The following is a 21,305-nucleotide window of genomic DNA, read 5'->3' on the forward strand; positions in this document are numbered from 1 at the left end:
GTTATGTTAGCAGCAGTGAGTAAAAGCAGAAACGTAATTGCAAATGAAAGATTTGAACACAAACCATCAGAAGTCGAGACAGTTAAGCTTCAGAAATTTATGCCAAATTCAGCCCAGTTATAAGCAGTTTTGACTTAAGCCTAAAGGAAATTAAAATATTGCACATACTAAACATACCCATTTAACTGGGGTAAATTTTCAAGCTTTGTGCTCCACAGGACACCGATCTGTGTACATTTTTATGCCACACTCCCACAGTTCAGTGCTGAAGTATCTCTGCTCTTTCCAGGAGTGAGTTGAGCACTATAACCGATACATGCCCCTGTTATCTCCTCTCCCATCAGAGGAAATGTGTGCTATGAAGTCCTGTTGCCGTTCCAGCAAGGGGCTTTGGGATTTCTCGTTCTGCTTGAAAATGCATAGGTAAAGGACTGCACGCACGTTTGGAGACATACATGCAAAGAGAAAAAGACAAGATCAAAGACATGTGCCTTGTCCATGAGATGGGTGTGCTGGTTTTGGCTGGGATAGTGTTAATTTTCTTCATAGTAACTAGTATGAAGCTATGTTTTGGATTTGTGCTGTAAACAGTGTTGATAATACAGGAGCGTTTTTGATATTGCTGAGCAGTGCTCACACAGAGTCAAGGCCTTTTCTGCTCCTCACCCCACCCCACCAGCGAGTAGGCTGGGGGTGCACAAGAAGCTGGGAGGGGACATGGCTGGGACAGCTGACCCCAACTGACCAAAGGGCTATTCCATACCATATGGCGTCATGCTCAGAATATAAAGCTGGGGGAAGAAGAAGGAAGGGGGGACGTTTGGAGTGATGGCGTTTGTCTTCCCAAGTCACCGTTAATGCGTGATGGAGCCCTGCTTTCCTGGAGATGGCTGAACACCTGCCTGCCCATGGGAAGGAGTGAATGAATTCCTTGTTTTGCTTTGCTTGCGTGCGTGGCTTTTGCTTTACCTGTTAAACTGTCTTTATCTCAACCCTCGAGTTTTCTCTCTTTTACCCTTCTGATTCTCTCCCTCATCCCACCGGCAGGGAGTGAGCGAGCAGCTGTGTGGGGCTTAGTTGCCAGCTGGGGTTAAACCACGGCAGTCCTTTTTGGCACTCAATGTGGAGCTTGAAGGGTTCAAGAGAACGACAGGTTTAATTGGAATGTGCTACATCAAATTTATAGCTGTTATTGCTGTTTAGCTATTAATCGGCAGGCTCCTGTGCTTGCCGCGGGGCTTGCTTGCCTTACTGTATATTAGAGTCTAGTGCTCGTTAGTGGCTGCTTTTTGCTTTCGCTGCTTGCTGTGCTGCTGTACTGGTTATCGTCTGACTCTGCTGTGCCTGGGAACATTTTGATAACAGCCATGGGGATGTGCCTGGGCTGGCAGATGGCCAGGGCATCGCTGCTGTTTCTGTGCTGCTGTACTGGAGAGGCTGGAACTCCAGTGTGAACTTGAGTCAAAGGGACTGTGACCTGTGGGTGGGTCTCTGTGGGAGTAGGACACCCCAAAGTGTCTGTGGCTGTGGATAAGTCCATGGCAGAGCAGGTACATCTCAAAGCGTCTGTGGCCATGGTTATGTCTGTGCCGCAGCAGGTATACTGCTGAAGGGATTGTGGCCCAAGGATAAGTCCATGCTGGAGAAGGTACACCTTGAAGCATCAGTGGCTGTGCATGAGGTCATGCTGGAGCACCTCAAAGCGTGTGGCCATGGATAAGCCCATGACAGAGCAGGTACGCCCCTGGAGGGACTGCAGCCATGGGTAAGGCCATGTTGGCACACATTTACTTCTGAAGGGACTGTGGCTGTGAGTAAGGCCGTGCTGGAGTAGGTATATCTGTGAAGGCATTGTGGCCCATGGATAAGGCCACAATGGAGCAGGTGTACCTCAAAGCGACTGTGGCTGCGGATAAGTCTATGCCGCAGCAGGTATACCCCTGGAGAGACTGTGGCTGATAGATAAGGCTCCACTTGGAGCAGGTACAGCCCTAAGGGACTGCAGTCTGTGGATAAGTCCAAGCCAGAGCAGGGTCAAGAGGAGGAGTTCATTGCAGTGTTAAACCCTATTGTCCAGTCCGAAAGGACCAGGGGTGGAGATTGTAATGGATACATCTTTAAATTGTTGTAACCCATGATTTGAGTTGCATGTTACGGGAATTACTATGGCAGGAGCCACCTGAACCAATGGAGGACAAGCCTTACAAGAAGCAGTGCAACTGCAGCAGTGACCCGACCTGAGCTGGCTTTGGTGCCCAGTAACTCCATGCAACACACCACCTCTCCTGTCCTGAGTGACCACCATAACAGATGGAGCCCAAAGTCATGGACTAAATGAACTCAGTGGACATTTTGTGGATATTTTTTGACATTTATGGACTTTTAAAGCCATTTCACAGGGGTGGTCCATAGTTTAAGGGAATGATATCTATATATTGTATCAAAGGGTGGGAAGGGGGGTGGTGGGTAATGAGGATGTATTGGATAGTGTGAGACCTGAGCATGATGTAAATGGTGTGGAATAAGAGGCGGAGAATGTGCTGGTTTTGGCTGGGATAGAGTTAATTTTCTTCATAGTAGCTAGCATGGGGCTCTGTTCTGGATTTGTGCTGGAAACAGTGTTGATAACACAGGGATCTTTTTGTTACTGCTGAGCAGTGCTCAACAGAGTCAAGGCCTTTTCTGCTCCTCACCCCACCCCACCAGCGAGTAGGCTGGGTGTGCACAAGAAGCTGGGAGGGGACATGGCTGGGACAGCTGACCCCAACTGACCAAAGGGATATTCCATACCATATGGTGTCATGCTCAGAATATAAAGCTGGGAGAAGAAGAAGGAAAGGGGGGACATTCGGAGTGATCGCGTTTGTCTTCCCAAGGAACCATTACGCGTGATGGAGCCCTGCTTTCCTGGAGATGGCTGGACACCTGCCTGCCCATGGGAAGGAGTGAATGGATTCCTCGTTTTGCTTTGCTTGCGTGCGCGGCTTTTGCTTTACCTATTAAACTGTCTTTATCTCAGCCCCCGAGTTTCCTCACTTTTACTCTTCTGATTCTCTCCCCCATCCCACTGGAGGGGAGTGAGCGAGCGGCTGTGTGGGGCTTAGTTGCTGGCTGGGGTTAAACCATGACAACGGGGAAGTTTTTGATGCGCCTTTGTGCCCTGGGAATTTTGTTCCATAGTTTTGGAGTGTACAAAACCAGACAAGAATGTCATTTCTGTAGCACAGACATTATGCAGTCTTTCATGTATCTTTGGACAAGGCTATATATTGTGCTCAAGTTAAGGAACGAGACATTCATTGCAATGTGAGCTTTTGTAGAAAGCCATTACCGAGTCTGGAGGAGAAGTCTGAAAAGGTAGCAGTAGGTGGGATTGCTGAACAAGGTGCAGTTCAGTATCCTCTTGAGTATTTCTTGAGCTCATCAGGATTTATGCCCTCCATATCTTGCATTTCTTAGTCAAGAAAAAGATTGGAAACAATAGTGGTGATGGCATGTGTGCTTTGAGGAGTTTACTATTTTCACTCTCTCAATATTATCTCTTTTCTGTTTTCTTTCTTCTAACTCAAGATAAATTCCTGTCATGTTTTAGCCTTAAATTTCAGAAGACTGAAATGGTTTATATGGGTGTGGGGAACTACCTGTCAGAAGTCAGCATGCCTATACCTCATATTGATACACAATTAAACTAGTAATTGAGGTCCCTTGGTCATAATTGCATGTTATTATATGAGCAGATTTTTATGTAGCACATGTGTTGTCGTGGTTGAACTGGAGCTGCTGAGCATTGGTTTTATCTGTTGTGGGGCTAGTATTGCCTTACACGGTGTTTCCGAATCCTGTGCGCACAACGGAGGTGTAAGGCCAGTATTGCCTTATGTGATACTTCTGCACCCCGTGCACACCAGGGACAGGACCGGAGGAGCAGAAGTGGGGTGGGATGGCTGGTCAGCAAGTCCAGACAGTGCTTCCGTGACTCAGCCATGGAGGGGGTGGGACCGATGAGCAAGTGTGGGACTCCCCCAGCCTCTCCGTGGGTCTGAGCTGCTTCTCTGAAGAAGCAGCCGTGCCCAGCTTCCTGCTGGCCTGGCTGATAACCACAGTTGTGCAAGTCCTTGCATGCTGAGGTATTACGTTTGGCTCAGTATTGGCGAATTACTGGTTTTGCTATCGTTTCCACCTGAATAATTGTACTACTGAATAACTGGATTTGCCGTTGTAATGGCCTGGGTAATTGCACTACTGATCTACATATGTTACTGTAATGTTACTTAGCGATAAATTGTTTATCCCTAAAGCTGTTGGTCTGATGTCTGTTACCATAACCCAAACCTATGACTAATTGGGGCCGCCTTAAGTTCTTACATCTGTATCACGGAAGTTGTTGTACCATTGCATTAATGAAATAAGTATCTGCCTGTTAGTACTTTGTTTTACCCCCTTGATTTAAATTTTATAGGTTTAATATGTGATCAGATGAACCAGCAAGATTGGATGGGTCAGAGTTGAACAATGAAAATTTTAGGAAGGAATCATATACATTTTCTCCTGTTATCACAAGTGTGTCTGTGGGTCTTTTTTTAGTGACCTGCAAATGACGCTAAAATGAATGGTAATTTTGCATGTGGTTTATATTTCCAGGTGTATTCATTTAAATGAAGTAATCAATTTAAATGAAGTTGATGCTTGATGACAAGATGAATTCATCACTGCCAGCCTTCTCTTATTATATTTTCAGCAGGGGATAAATTTTGATAGATGTGAGGATAGAAGTACTTTGCAGAGAACTCTTAGCATCACTCAGCCAGATCTTGATGTAAGAAGTCATGAGTGTCTCATTGCTGATGAGGTTGTAGATTGTTTTGTTTTTTTTTCCTGGCAGATTTTGCATTGATGAGTCTCAACTTCAGTTCATGCCACTTTGTGTTTGCTTCTGCCCAGGTTGTATGTAATGATCCTATGCAATGTGTAGCACGTGTGTGTTAAATACCTTAGATCCACAGATTTTGTTTCCTTGGACACTTCCACCCAGTATCAAGTTGAAAATGGTTCTAAAACTCCATCATATGCAGGAAGTAAACAGTTACAGGTAGATGAATGAGTTTACCTGTTGTGTCCAAAATAAATGTAATTGCTTCCACTATTTTTTATCTGCCTTACAAGAGTTCTTTTCCGAAGTCTTTGATATATGTAACATTCAGAAAATACAAGTTCCAGGTGCAGTTTATTTATCATTTACAAAAAAGTACAGTCTTTGTTGTATATTGGCGAAATAGAGAAAGTTTACCTTGAGTAGTTGCGTTGCTGTGTAAGTCATCACAGCACTAGGTCTGATGACACTGTCTGTATGTGAACATGAGTGCCTGATGTATGCAAAAACTGTCCTGCAGGGTTGTATTTAAAAAGGCCCTTGGTGCAGGGATGGTAGGTGCAGCAGGTAAAGATATTAAACTCCAGAGATTTAATATTAACTAGATACAAAACTGCTGAGTTTAAACTATTAGTCTATAGATATCTGATGCATGAATAAAAATTAGGCACATTTATTCTTAGCCTTAAAACCCTGATTCAGCAGGGAATTACTTTAAGTACTTTAGTAATCCCATTTACTTCAGTGGGACTACACACGAGCTTTAAATTAAACATCTGCAAGATATCTGTGCTCAAATAAAGCAGAGCTCTGAAGAATGTTCTCAAGTGCTTTGCAGAACAGAGGCAGGATGCTTAACTGATGAGCTCCATGAGCTGCACACATTGTATTGGATGAGTTCACACACAGGACTGCTCTGTGGGAGGCAGAAATAGAGGAGTAAAGGTAGTACCAATGCCACAGTGTAGAAATTTCAAAGATAACTAGGTTCCGTATGAATAGCCACAACATTTATGCCAATTTTTATGTCTAGAGTCTAAATTAATGTTTATAAACCTAGTTCTGTATAACTGTAACACAAATTATGTTGTCTGACTTCTAGGACAGGAACATACCACTTTTTCTTACTATACTGTAAATTCACATAAGTTACTGTGAATACTGGAATAGTAATTCTACAGGATTTTTTGCAAAAAACTTACTATAATATTTGAGAAACATTGTGTTATGAAACTACTCTCCTAGCTGCATCAGTGTCAGTTCTACCTTGCACTTGAAGCTGGGACCTGGCCAGTAAGATAGTATATTTAATTCCAGAGATATTATGCTTACTCAGTCAATACAGTTATTATTTTCTTTGCAAAAGTGCTGATAAAGCTTATAAAACCAAAAATACAGATCTTTTTCTAACTTGAAAACAAGATGAGTACGTTCTGTACCCAGACTTCTATTTTCAGCATTGTTCTAAGCAACTGAATTAGGTTTTTAAATAAAAATGCAGTTTAATATTTTTTTTTAAATGCAGCATTTATGTTGATCTTCTTTGTTTCTGAAGTGATTTTAACAGCAACAGAACTCTCCACACAAGTAAGATACAGTGTATTGGAATGAAATTTTTAAAAAATTTATAAAGATATTAGGTTATCTTATAACGATGGTATGCAATAGTGTTATGCTTATAAGTACCTATGAAATAATGAAAAAAATACAAAATACTGTTTCTGGGTCTTGTCAACATGTAGTGTTTTTGTTGTGGGTTTGTTTTTTTTTTTTTTTTATATGTCTGCAGAACAAAAATGAGTGCATCACTATACCTTAATCCACTTAAAAAAAAAAAAAAACAACTCCAAATGTGTTCAATCTTATAATGCTTGGTTTGAAGAAAAGTGTAACATCATAATGATTACCCTAAATTACCACCCAAATTATATAGGTGGAAAAGATCTACAAAATCACATTTATCCCTAGCAAGTTTTCCTAAATGGTGATCTTAATCCTGCAACCGCTACAATTCAAGTCTTGCTTCCTCAGGGAAGACAGAAACGGTTTATTGCTTTTCTCTTTGCAGCAAATTCGTAAGTGTTTGAAGACAGCTCGTCATGTCTAGCTTTAGCCCTTTTCTTAGCCTAAGCAGGCTACACCTTTCATTATTTCCTCCTAGACCTCTGACAGTCGCTGTTGCTCTTGTCACTTTCTTCAGTTACGTTAGGTATTTGTTAAAGCCTGGTTTCGAAAACAAAACACATTATTTGGCTAATATTGTGCCAGCAATATTAGCAGCATATTTAGCAGCATAATTCCGTGTGACTCCCAAATGACACTATTCTTTCACACTGGTGCCAGGAATCAGCGGTGCGATGATTCCTTTCCCTCCCCACCCCCCCCGCCCAACAACAAGATGATGTGTAACAACTCGTCTTCAGTGTGTGATTTGCTGTTCTAATCCTTTCCCACAGAATATTGTTTAACTAGTTGTTTCCTGCTTTGTATTAGTGAAGTTGAGTATCACCCAGCAGGTATTCACTTGCACACTTTTTTTTCCCCCTTAAGATTACTTCCCTGGGTTAAGTTCATTTTGAATTCTAATCCCGTGTTGCAGTTCCTCCTGGTTTCTAACAGTTTGCACATGCAATAACTGAACTCTTCCAAGATCAAAGTTATTAATGAACGTATTGAATGTTAAAGGCTTTGGTACAGATTTAGCATTTGATGCATCCTTCAGGCTTGGGACTTAATAACCATTACTTAGTAACTGTAACTAATGTGTACTCTTTTACCACAGCTTCACCTAGATCACCTTTAACGAAAATCAGCAGTTTTGCTGAAGTCAAAATACATAATATCTCTTTTAGCGAAGGCTGAAACAAAAAAGCATTGGACATTCTGGTTTATCTCGTGTGGCATCTGAAAGCTTTCCCTCCCTTCCCTTCGCCCTCCTCCTATTACGGGGCTGTCTCGTTTCCTTTTCTGTTCCTTCCCAACCAGGTCTCATTCTGTAATTTTGCTTTTCTGATTTTGCCCCTACATACTTGCACTCTTCCCTAATATTCTTCCTTTAGTAATTTGACCGATTTTCTACTTGCATATACTTCCTTCTAGTGTTTCAGGATCGTTGAAGAGCTCTCAATTTAGTCAAGTTTGTCTCATGATACTCATTTTCCCTTCACACCGGGATAGTTTGTGTTTATGCCCTTCACATTATTACTTTAAGAAAACAGATTGCTCTTTTTGGAGTTTATAATAAAATAAAACCTAGCAGAGAGCAAACCTAAGTTTGTGGGTTTTGCAGAGAGTCTTGGCTGACACTGGCTTGAGATATTCTCATGCCCCCAGCTCTCTGTGCTGCCAGCACAACTGTTTCTTCAGTGAGCTGCGATTTCGATCAGGGAACCAATCCAGCTTAAAAATGATCCAGCAAAAAGATTTATTTTTATTTTGCTCTTAAAGCTGAATCATTTGCTCTGTTTGCAGAGCATCTATACAAACAATTGCCCTAATGCAATTGAAAGCATCCAGAAAAGCTGGCAGCTCTGCAGTTAACCTCTTTTGGTTTTAATTCCATTCTCTTTTTCCTAGGAATTACAAATAATATTTTCTCATAATCTTTCACCCAAGTTGCCTGCAGTCTTGCATTCTCAGTTTACCCCTGTTGGTTAAAAGGAAAAGGTATTCCAGATTTGATGCAGTCACTCATCTGCTGGGTAAAAAAAGTTTTCCCTGTAACATGGTAATGTGATTGCCCTGTGGCGCCTTCTCAGTGGGTTCCTTGGTTGTTGAACTCCCCCATCTTAACCCTGTTCTGTGCTTTGAAGAACTAACAGCAGCACCCAAAGCACTCAAGTCCTATGATATTGTGTCCTACAGATTTTCCAGGTGCCTGAGGAGGTCCATGGCCTGACTGAAGCTTTTCCTGTCGTTTGGAGCGTTTGTATTAGCTCTCACATCAGATAAGAATTGGGATTGTTTCATGTTTTCTTAGTGATGTGCAAAGCATCTCTCTCCCCTGCCTGGATGTGTATTTTGTGGCTTTGCTTTGTTTTAAATTGTAGGGATGTCATACCTTTGAGATCTTAATTCCTCTGGTAATTTTCATGTAAATTAGCTAATGAGTTAAATAGTTTTCATACAGGTTGCTTTAATACTGTAGGGAAAAAAAGTTCAGCAGCCTTACTGCTCACCATGCTACCATTTTTCTGAATACCTCTGCTGAGAGCCACTTACATCTTCCCAGAGATCTAGGCCTTTTGCTATGCGTTAGGCCCCCTATTCGTTGAAAATCCTCCTTCATTAGTTAGCAATTTCATCGCCAGTGATTACAGACCTTCACAGAGGTTTTGGTAAAGAGAATTTCTTCATCAGACAGACAGTCCCAGCTCTGCGGTTTCCATCTTCTGCAGCGTGACTCTGGTGGAGGAGACCAGAGCTCTGCGGGTCACGCCGGGCCACCTCTGCAAAAGTGAGTGCACCTGAGAAGGCACCCATCCCACCTTTCGTAGGGGCTGCAGTTCTCCAGCTGCTCCCTGGACCTTGCAGTTCCTCATGATCTGCCTTGATTTTATCTGGCAGATCTTATCAGACTTAGGGATGAGGCCATGTGTCTGCATTCATACCTAATTCTGTCTTAACATGGGGTCTGTCTTGTGAATTTCTTCATTTTTTCTTCTTATAAAAACTGAAATGCCTTTTTTTTTTTCTTTAAAAGTCACAAGGTAATGTTAAAATAGCAATTAGATATGATGTTTCTAATTTTAAAAGACATGTTGATGGCCACGGCTATTAGCACACGCTCTGGTTATGCTGTTCTGGAGCAGAACAAAATGGCTGTTGCATTTTACCAATGAATTGGTGTTGGTGCTTCTTATACCTTGGATAGTTGATTAACTTCATGTAAAAATCTGTTCTTCCGAGTGAATCCATTTGTGAAATGGATTGAAAATCATTGTCATTCTAAATGAGTTATAGGTACAACCTTGGTGCGGTTTGTTTGGGTTTTTTTAGACGATGATGGAGAAAACAAGGCAAATGCTACCAGAGAGGCAAAAGCTGAGCTTTTTGCTCTTTGATGATGAATATAATATGGATATTTTTATGCATGGTGTAGTCTCTCTTGAGATTTGTTTCTATTTAAAAAGTCCTCAATAAAGGAGTTGAGCTTTAGAGGACACTACCACAGGGCCAAGCAGGCTGCAAAGAAAGCCACTTTAATAGAAAGTCCTTTAATAGAAAGCCACTCCCTCAATCTGCTTAAACTTTGGTGAGGATAGTACAGCTTACTCGAACTGATTTTTGATAAAACAGTAAAAGACAACCAGATGCTTGTTATGCCTGAGTTGACAAATGCACCGCATTGGTAAGTTTCTTGTGTTTATCCAGGAATATTTGTCCTGGGGGAAAACAATTGTTGTCACCACAGTTAAGATGCAAGTTAAACACCTAAACATATTTTGATGTTTAATTTTACATGAAAAAATATAGCAAGGGTTAGTGCATCATATCAGCCTAACCAATGAATTAAAACTCCCAGCTGGTATGAGACTTCATTTATTCTTGGTTTCCTTCTATTCTGTTGGCTCTTTTAAACGCTGGTAACGTAATGGCATGATGTTTTTGTATGATGAAGAAACCTGTTCACCATGTGGATTACACTATAGCCCCTTTTGTATCCTGTAAACTGGCTTTCTTAGCAAATACGCTTAATGTAATATTGCATTGCTGCAAAATAGTTTTCCATTTGTCCACTGAAATTTCAGCTTAAGCATTAGATTCTGCTCTTTGGAAAATATAACAACCAAAGCAGAATTTTGGATGGTGCTCTCTGTATTCTGCAGGTGCAGCATCGTTTTTATGCTCTTCTTTTGGTGTTGTCACATGAATTCATGTTTGCAGGTCTGCATGTAAGTTATGTATATCTGTGCTTCTGGCAAGTACGAGATGGACATTGGACAAATTAGTATTTGCATGATTTCTTTTTCTATGAACTGTATGATTGGGAGGGTTTTGAGCCTTATTTTTGTTTAAAAGTAACATTTACTTTTTTTTTTTTTTAGTAGAAAACACCTCACGCTAGGTGTAGAGCCTAAAACAGGCTTCCTAATGTTCTTTATCAAAGCATTATCCTTTAGTAACTGCAGTTGTCATAGTAAACAAAATCCTTTTAGGTAAAAGTTTATGATCTTGTTGCAATAGGTTCTTTATGAAAAAGTAGCCATTATTTGAGTTTTTGTAACCCAACTATACTGTGTATTCAGCACATAACAGTGAAGTTTAATCAAAGTTTCATACAGAATATAAAAATACCCTTCTCTGACAATGTCTGCTCTAATCATGGAATGTATATCTTCCTAATAATACAGTGTGTTTGAAAACCAGTTATATGATGTTCTATTATGTCTGAATGCATAATAAATGTAATTGACTTATAGAAAAACCAACTGTATCGTTAGGCATGTATTTATCATTAAATCTTTCACTTGCAGGTATACCTAAAGCCAGCTGTACTATAAAGTCCATGGTAGAGATCACCTTAGTTCATGTTTTAGTTTATTAATTTTAAAATTTGGAACTGTCATTAACCTGCATGATATTAGGGTATGTTAGGTACGAAGTTTATTTCAGCTGATTTGAGAACTAAAATGAAGTTTGAAATTCACTTGTTTCATATGACACCACTGCAAAATTTTTGTTAATTCACCCACGTTTCACCATGTGGTATTTTTGCTTATATGAGGTTCTGCCATGAAAACAAAAAATGTAATAGAGCTGGAGGACTGTGGTTCTGTGATACAGCATGCTAAAGTTAGAAGTAAGGGGTTGCAGTTTTGTTTTCCTGTCTAAAGGGATATGGTTTTGGTTTTGTGTAAGTTTGAGACTGCAGGTTTTGTCTAACTAATGAAACTTTTAATCAGATTTGATTTTTAACAGCTGCTTACTCAGCATATTTGGAAAATTGAGCCCAATGAAATATTTAAAAAATGTCAGCCATTCAGCCATTTTTTAAAATTCATGATATCAGGATTTTCCTACCCAAAATTTCAGTATCAAGAAAGCAAATGAATTGGGCACTATGCAACTTTGTGATTCTCCAGTTTTAGTGCTTAAAATTTATTTGTATAGGCTTAAGAAAAGAAAAAAATTATGATCTTTTCTGTGCCGTATGGTGTCAGTGGCACTTTTCTAGATTTTTTTGTTTGTTTGTTTAAATATATTCATATTGGCAAAATGATAACATTTGAAGTGTGAAAAGTGTGCATGTCACTTTAATCTGAAATTCTGTTGTTGTTTTTTCCTCCTCTCTATTACAAAGTGTAGTACAGATCTTGCACTAGGTTGGGTTTCATCAGTCACTGGAAGTGCCTGGCTCATTCTGCTGGCTACTGAGTGAGTTTCAGTTGGTATACCTAAAAGCCACTTGCCTGAATTTGGAAGAGGTGATCCTATCTGCACAACTGCTTCCAGAAATGCAGTATTTTTTCTCCCCTATTTTCACAGTTTTTGGAGACACAGCTGCTGTCCACATTTGGAGGTGTTGTGCAGAGCTGGAGCTCCTGTGTTGCCACCAACCTAAGATTTAATTTATGGGGACAAATAGGCTTGTGTCCATACTAATTTGAATTATTTTCTATAGTAATCTTTTCTTTATCTTCTTATGGTTTGATTTTTTTAAAAATGTAACCTAAGTGTTAACCTAACCTAATCTACCTAGACTACAAAATGTTTAACACTATTATTGAAATAAGCGTGCGTGTGTGTGTGTGTGTGTGTATGATGACGTTGTTAAAATGGAAGTCTTCCATATGCAAGTAAGCTTGCTACCAGTAAATTTTGTTTTATTTCATCCTGTCATGCTTGGAGTGAGTGTTGAAAGACAAATGGGCAAGCGTTGCTCAGCCAGAGGGGAGAAGCATGTCATACAGCCCCCAGAATAGCATCGGCAGTAAATATGGTCATGCTGTTCTTCCCCGAGATAGACCCAGATCACATTTGTAGCACCCACCGGGTCTGCTGGTTACCAGACGTTCAGGGCCTTTGATGAAACATTTACAGATGCAGCTGCAGTTCGGAGGGATCTTCTGCCGGCAGTGGAGAAGCTGACATCAAGAAAACGGGAGGAAACGGGATCACAAACCAGGGAGTTCAAACAAAACACAGTTTAGGGGGAATACAAATTTAATCACAGTATTAAAACACTGCTCCAAGATATGAAGCGTGTTCGACTCCCTTTGCATGTTAACTTGATTATGTTTTCCAGTGACTTAGAACCACTAAAGTGTGAAGCTTTTGTAGAGGAGGAAAGGTGAACTGAAAAAGATCCCTTTTTTCAACTGTCTTGGGCCATACACAATGTCACAACTGGAATTAAAATGTATTATAAAGTGAAGTCGGAGAGAGGCTGGGATTAAAAAGTTTTTTTCCAGTTATTTCTCACTTTGTGCAATATATTGAAATAAAGTAAGATAGCCCTGAAGGTCTGTGGCAGTGGCCTATCTAGCCATGTTAGAGGGAAAATTTTAATTATTCAAGGTCAAGAAAAAACCCTGTTAATTTCTTCATCTTGAAAAGATAGATTAAAAAAGATTATCCCCTCTGGGCCAAAAGGATGTTCTCACTTCCTTGTCCCTAAACTCTGCTCGTATTGGCTCCTCTATTAATACAGCTTCTACGTCTTTTTAATGCTTGTATTTTGCTGTGAGGACTGTAACACACAAGTCAAGTTCTGCCTTTGTGTTCTGGCCACTGGACTTGATAGGATACTACAGGAATCGAACTGAGGCATTGCGTTTTCCTCCACCCCCCCCGCCAGTTTATGCATCTCTGTAAAATTTGAAAAGCTCGCTTCAGCTTCTGCAGCTTCTCTCCTCTGGCTTTGCCTCCCCACCCAGTGCATTAGCTAGGGTGTTAGTGGAAAGGGTTTGTTATTTCAGACACATACCATCGCCTGCTGCACTCGCTTCTCCCCTGCACTTGCACAGGGCACAGAGACAACTTCATACTTTCATTTGTATCAGTTACACACACAGGATTTAAATTCATCCCTTTCTCTGTATAGTCTCTTTTTTTTTTTTTTTGGTCAGATAACTCAGTAAATGCTAAATAGCAACTATTACTGCCTTCAGCTGGCACTAGTATACTACATCTATTTTTCTTAAGAAAATCTCATTGAGCTAAATGTGACGAGGGAAGTGTGTTTTCAGAGCAGTAGCTCTGGTATTCGTTCTCTATTTGTGAGTGACGTTATGCAGTTGAGAAAAATCATGCCAGCGTGTTTCAGTTAGTGCCAAAAGAACATAGACAGCGATTCAGTGCCCAGATCTATTGCTGCCCAAAACTGTATCTTGTCCTATTTATACTTTCACAAACGAGGGTCTTGCTTGCAAGAGGAGTTAGGTGAATATTGTGTCCATGTGCTACTTGATAATGAATTTGTCCAGCTGTTTTACATTCTGCTGTTCTTTTATTTCAAGCATTGAAAATTCAAGGTTTTAAGTGGCATAGATTGTTTATAACAATCAAGTCAAAGAATTCCAGTTTCTTAAATTATTGTTACTCGCATTGGAGTTAAATTCACTGGAAATACCTGGGTGCCACAAAATACCTTTGTCTACAAAGCAAGAGAGTTGACCATTTCGTGGTATTCAGTACACCTAAAACACAAATATTGATTACTAAACTCTTAAACGCTTAACCTATGTTTAAGAAATGAGACTCATCTACAGACTAAAAGAATAATTTAAATTAAAGTGGAATCAGTTTGGATCAGGACTCAAGTTTGCATTTTACTAATTGGTATCAACTAACAGTCCAATTCTTTTGTGCTTTTTCATCAACACTTGCCAAGGGGCTGAAAAACTCAAAGAGCAATTATCAGGCAAATATGGAGTAGCAGTTTCGTTAAAAGAAAAACAGGAGAAGAAATTTAAATGTGTCTGAAGGACTAACAAAATCGTATCCTGATGTCTGGCCGGGGAGAGTGGAAGTTGTGTAATGGGAACTCTGAGACGTCCTTCGCCAAGCGCAGAAATGAGAGCTGGTACTGGAAGTCATGCACGCGGAGAGCCCTCCACTGGGAAACAGCAGGAATAAAAATTCCAGTAGGCTCATACAGATGTAGTGAGAAGTGGAACTTAATGAAGATATCTCCAGCTTTCAAAATTCAGTAAATACAGTAAATTGATATATCATAATTGACCACTACAGTTTCCTTTTTGTTTCTGCCGTACTATAATTTGAAAAGACACTGCAATACTGGTCCATGATTTACGTGATTTAGGTTGGGGGGGTGGGGGGTGGGGAATGTTACTCAGTTAGAGAAAATGTTCTACCCATGCTTATGGCCCCTGTTCCTCCACAAGCAATCATAAGCCGGGTTACCCAGCTGGCCCTGATGATTTTCCTGTGGGGGTGCAGAGCCCACGGACGGCACAGGGCGGCTCTTGCTTGGAGCAGAACAGCCTTCATCCTGTGCATGCTGTGCTGGCACAGGGTGCTCTGGAACAGGGGGTACCCTCAGCTTTTGAAAGCGCTTTTTCGGACTTCCATCTAACATGGATGTCTGACTGTCTCATGAAGTGGGATTTCAAGGAGGCTAATTGAAATATTTTGCCTGTTACTGTTTGGTTTTTAGTCCAGGCTTGCACAAAGGCAATGAGCAAACAGCAAGAATTAAGGCTGAAGAAATAAGAATTTCCTTATTTAAATGAGAACAATGCTTTTGTGTTGTCTTAATGATTAATGTTGTTAAAAGTAATGGCTCTTCCTCAGTGGCAGCTATTTTTTTACTTGTCAATGAAAACGTTTGGGAGTACAAGATAACCCTTTAAAGTATTTTAAAACTATTTTTGTGAGCAGTTAGCTGAAAAAGATCAAATGTTTAGTTTAAACTCATTTACAAATTAACTTATAAAAGTTTTCACAACATTTTCAATAAAAAGTGTAACTAAGATTTTTAGAAATTTTTGAAAATGGTTAAACTTCGGGCTTGTTTCAGGGATGGAAAGAATCTGATTTCTATAATTTTTCAGGAAAAATCTTTTAAAATTATTTTCCAGTCAAAGAAAATACTTCATGAGACTTCAAAGGACATTTTACAAAATTGTATTTAACCCCTTAGGTTTCCTTAAGGTTTTCTGTGCTTGGTTGTCATCCCAGTTACTGGATCTTTATATTTTGCAGCGTGATTGCAGTAGAAGTTGAACAGGCCTAAGGCCAGATATACGACCCATTGAAGTCAGTACAAATCACCCCACTCACTATCTTTGGTGGAGTTTGTTTCAGCATCTAAATAATCTATTTTACTAGCTCAAAGTTGCATGCTCTGTTTTTGGCCACAGGCAATAGCTGAAAGATACTGTTTTTTACATTCATTGTTTGTGCTGTGGTAATATGTGAATTTTAATGGACAGCCAAAACCCAATGTGCTAGACAATGCTGCGCTAACATGCAACATGATGGCGATGTTTGCTCAACAAAATGTCATCACTGTTAGATTAAAACCAGTATAAAAATCAACACCTGGATGTTGTGCACAAAGGTACAGAGCACAGGAGAACTTTTTAATATAATTTTTACTCGTGTGAGTTACACATCTAATTTGAAGATGCAGTTTGTATAAAAGCTTGAGGAGTGATAGACTGGATAAAGCTGTAACGATAATACCTAGATTTTAAGGTTTATAGCTAAGAAATTGGCCTTTTTGCACCTTATGTAAATATATTAAATCTATTTTTGTGCTTGATTAAAAATCCTGATATTTCAGGAAAATTTATTCCAATCATCAAAACTGTTGAAGTTTTTATAGCATTAGAACAATGAATATTTTTGTTATATCTCAAGAACTAAAAATGTATGCAATCACTACTATTTTGAAATAGGCTTACTATAAAACGACTAAGAATAATTTTATATAGAAAAATTAATTATTAAGCAGTACTTCTGAAGTATTGACATATGAAACTCCTTCTGCATGGAACAGGTTGGACTATGGTATTTAGGGAAAACTTGGGCAGAATTTTGTGGTGAAATCCCTGAAGAAAACCTAGTATGATATGTTACGTAAGTTTGAAAGTGACTAAATAAGTTCTATTAATAGGTGGATTTTGTTGGATGTAAAATGGTAACTCAGTAATTATATTTCTTGGGAATATGCATCAGCTATCTAGAATTACTTAGGTTGGCATCCCTCCATGATTTTATACACAGTTAAATAAGGGCATAGATAGTCTCAACTGTGACTGTCAAGATGTAACTTTGCTCTCGCTGTTTCTGAAGGGTTGCATATCTAATTCATCAGTCATATTAAAGACAGTTCTTGTGTCAATATTAAATCTCACCTGTGTATCTGAATTAAATGCTACGGGGTTTTTTGACTCATGTCATCGCCAGTAGTGCAGCGTCCGCAACTGGAATTTAGCCAATAACTATTGATGACAGAAGGTCCAGAATAGAACCCGTCTTACTTTCCCAACCAGTATTAACTCCTGCACCACTGTCAGTTAGGCCAGTTCTGCCCTTGGAACTGAACAAATGCATCTGTTAATGATGCATACACAGAATCCAGCTAATTTTCAGCTATAATGGCTCTGGCTGCATTGAAAAAAAGCAAAAGATTTTTTTTTTCCCCCTATAACCTAATAAACTTGGTTTTCAATATGCACAAAAAATTGATCTGATAAGAAAGAAGTAGTTATTTTTTTACTGGCAGCAATAACTTTTATGACACATCTGGCCTAGATGTTTCCTGACAGTATCATGGAGTGATAAAGTAAGGAAGAAAACAAGATACTGATTTCCAGAGAATAAAACAGAATACTGATTTCCAGATCTTTGACCAAATTTATACATCAGCTTATTAAGTCGATTTTGGTACTGCTTATCTATTAGTAATACCTGTAAATGTTATTTTCTTTCCATGAGGTAAAAATATGTGCATAAAATAAACTTGCAGAGGGGTGTATATATATTTTTGTAAACGTACAGAATGCTAAAAAAGGCCCAGGAGAGGCCATGTAGAGAAACAGGGCAAGAATTATCAATATGGTGAGAGCAGTGATCTATCACACAGCGCTAGCGGTCTGCTCGCAACAGCAACGTGCCAAGATGCCGGTCAGATTTGGAGTTGTGTGGCTTTGTGCCTAGCGCTGCTTTTGTGTTCGCGACATTGGCGCATTAAAAAGGACCTTTACGGAGATTAACTTTCATTTCAGTTGTGTAAAGCTTTGTGTAAATGCATATGGAACAAGGTTTTCCAGGATGCTGTCAGCTTTTCCATAACCTGGCCCTTTTGCTTGCTTTTCTTCGTGTACGAGAAGGTGCAGGGGCTTGGGAGGTGGACGGCTGGGTGCTCGTCCTGAAGAACAGGCATCAGCCCCTTTGCTTCTCCAGCATCTCTGGAGGGAGACGGTACTTTGCACCGTATTTTTGGAAAAGGGAGGCCTCGTGTGGCGAGTGGTGAGAACAGCTGCGGGCGGGCGGGGGCAGCCCAGCCGCCAGCGCTGCCCACCGCGGAGTGTCCGCGCTCCTCACCGCGGGGTGCCTGCGCTGCCCACCGCGGGGTGCCTGCGCTCCCCACCGCGGGGTGCCTGCGCTCCCCACCGCAGAGTGCCCGCGCTCCCCACCGCGGGGTGCCCTGCGCTCCCCACCGCGGGGTGTCCGCGCTGCCCACCGCGGGGTGCCTGCGCTGCCCCGCCGGCTGAACCCCCGCTGGGCAAGCCGGGACGGTAACCAGCGCCGTCCGGGTGGTATTTCAGAGCAACACCGATGGCAGGATTAAAGGAAGAAGAGACAGCCGAGTATGATTGCCGCTGCTCTGCTACTGCAAAGGTCTGAAGCAGGAAATGCTGTTCTCACTGGTCCTTTCCCCCTTATTGTCTTAGAAGATAGGTACCTTGCATTGCCTTTCTAGGCATCTAAAACAGGTAACAAAACATAAGTCAAACTCAGAAGTCCATGTTTGATATTAAATTAATTAGTTGGACGAGAGAACTGAAATGGAGCAGTGGTCTGTCTGGTAACTGACAAAACGACAACGTTTTGATTCAAAGGCAAAATTAAGAAAAAAACCCACAAACCTGGAAGTGTGTCTAGTGCATGCAAATTTAAAAAAATAATGTTGGGGTATCCAATGCTCAGTTCTTTGCCTTGAGATATTGTAAGACTGTGAGGAACTGTACAGCAACCCAGTAGAGACCTGTGAGAATACCTGTGTATCAGCGAGTCATAGGTTCAAGCCCACGTGCATGAGGGGCTATTCCAGCATTCTTAGTTTAGACATATATCTTGGAGAGAAATAAGTCCAGTTGCAATGTACTTATGTCATTCCATTGACTGCATTCTTATTATCAATTCTAAGCACATTCTCCAACATTTCAAAGAATTGCAATTAAATTCATTTCCCCAAAATGTAGGATTTACCATCAGTAACACACTGACTACTATCAGCTGGGATTTGTGAGAAGCCTTTCATCGTGCCTGCCCTTCTGAAAAGATTATTTCTGTTCATGACTAGCTGGGAGTAGACTCAGGGGAAGGCACGGGGCTGCCCTTGTGCCCACTCACGTGAACAGTGCGGGGCTGGAAGCTGGCTCTTTGTTTCTTCCCTTTTGATTTATAAGATTTGTCCATTACCTTCCCTCTTTCAGTGACTTAAATCCATTCCCTTGCTTGACATTAGTAAAAATTTCCCTTAAAATCAAATGTACTTGTTATTGGGATGCAGCTCTCTACGTACTACGTTCAAGTCTTCAGGATACTAATGGTGAGATCCATCCGGTATACAGGAACTGCAGGGGGGAGTGGGTTATCAGGTTCACCTGAAGTAGTTGCCTTCATTGCGGATCGAGCAGTCAAGATGAAGAGAACAATATTCTGGACTCTGTACTCTCACCATGGTTTTTAGCTTGGTCATTTCCCAGATGCAGCAGAGAGAGTCTAATAAATAAGGCATGTACTATCAGCAATTGCATCTTCTAAACTATCTCCAGTGTGAGATACAAAGGAAGCATTTTCTGATGATGGAAGCTAGTGTTTGTTACCAGATGCTTTTCAGGACCCTGCTTCACATAGGAAAAAAACCCTGCAAAATTGTTCATTTTTTCTAATTTTGTCTAGAAAAAAATAGTAATTGAGAAGCCTTGTCTCTTGAGATTGAAAGAACACATCTGGAGGCAAAAGAAGTGTATATTATTCTAGAGCTTTATTTCTTCTTGCTATAACTTCAGTGCATTTTGCAATAGTGTGTTTATACCCCCAGGGTCCAATTCAGGATGTCTTCCGGTAATATTTATCGTTTTTTCCCCAAGAGCGTGATGCCAATATCCCTGAAATTCATAGTAGAAGTACTTGCTCAAGAAAAACAGAAAAGATTAAAAAAAAAAAAAGAGCAAATCCTGCCATGTGACCTTTTTACCCGCGCATCCATCTTCCTGCGCTTCCCTAGGGGATGCTGTAGACGGTTTTGCAGGCGGTTTCCCCGGAGGAAGGGCCGTCCTCTGAGCAGTGCCGGGGCAGCCTGGGGGGAAGAAGGGGGTGTCCCCCGCACCCCCTTCTTTTAATTTCCCAGAGCAGGCCGACGCGGGGCGGGCACGGCCGCCGCTGCGCGACCGCGCAGGCCGCCTGCCCCGCCCGGCGCAGCGCAGCGCAGCGCAGCGTGCCGTGCCGTGCCGTGCCGTGCCGTGCGGTGCCGCGCCGCGCCGCCGGGCATGGCGCCGCTGGTGCTGTACCACTGGACGCAGTCCTTCTCCTCGCAGAAGGTGAGGGGGCGCGGGGCGGCGGGCTGCAGGCCCCCGGCTGCCTCCTGCCGGGGTGCCGGCGGGGGCAGGGCGGGGCGGTGCCGGCAGCCGCCGCCTGCCCGCGGCGGGTGCTGGGCCGGAGGGAGGGCGGCGCGGGTGGCCTGCACCCGCGGCAGGGCCGGGAGCCGGGGCCGGGCCGGGCCGGCTCCACAGAGCGGGGTCAGCTGTCCGGGGAGCGCTTCTCCTGGGGTAACCCCCGTGATGCCATTGCAGGTGCGCTTGGCGATAGCCGAAAAAGCCCTGAAGTGCGAAGAGCACGATGTAAACCTGCCGCTGAGCGAGCACAACGAACCATGGTTCATGCGCTTAAATTCCTCTGGAGAAGTACCTGTCCTGATCCATGGGGAAAACATCATTTGTGAGGCAACGCAGATTATCGATTACCTTGAAGCAACGTTTGTAGATGGTAATCCCGTAGGCGTTTTGGTGTGAAATCCTTCCCCAAGTACCCGCAGCATGCAGCAGGGTTGGGGTCAGCTCCGTGTCGCTTCGTGGTGGTTCGTTTGGGACCAGAAAACGTTTATAGCCCCACAAGTAAATGGGTTTTCCTAATAGTTGGTGGTATGGGGTAAAAACATGTTCCTTTAAAATGAACTGAAGGCCTTCCAGTACCTTTATAAGCAGCTGCAAGTACAAAGCTACCGCTGTCCTCC

At 41.7% G+C, this 21,305-nt stretch overlaps 1 protein-coding gene across 2 annotated transcripts in view; it reads left to right on the top strand.

Annotated features, from left to right (window-relative positions):
- Window positions 1-21,305, top strand: part of GDAP1 (ganglioside induced differentiation associated protein 1) — a 34,040-nt gene that overhangs the window by 1,584 nt on the left and 11,151 nt on the right. The window contains exons 1-2 of one of the 2 annotated variants that reach the window (XM_075494830.1): window positions 20,447-20,613; window positions 20,866-21,058. In XM_075494830.1, coding sequence (XP_075350945.1) covers window positions 20,563-20,613; window positions 20,866-21,058 — 244 coding nt within the window. In that variant the 5' untranslated portion in view covers window positions 20,447-20,562. Of the gene's footprint in view, window positions 1-20,446; window positions 20,614-20,865; window positions 21,059-21,305 lie in introns of those variants that run through there. The other variant, XM_075494831.1, reaches the window with a different exon arrangement.

This window comes from Mycteria americana, chromosome 2 (assembly GCF_035582795.1).
Source record: "Mycteria americana isolate JAX WOST 10 ecotype Jacksonville Zoo and Gardens chromosome 2, USCA_MyAme_1.0, whole genome shotgun sequence".
Classification (NCBI taxonomy): domain Eukaryota; kingdom Metazoa; phylum Chordata; class Aves; order Ciconiiformes; family Ciconiidae; genus Mycteria; species Mycteria americana.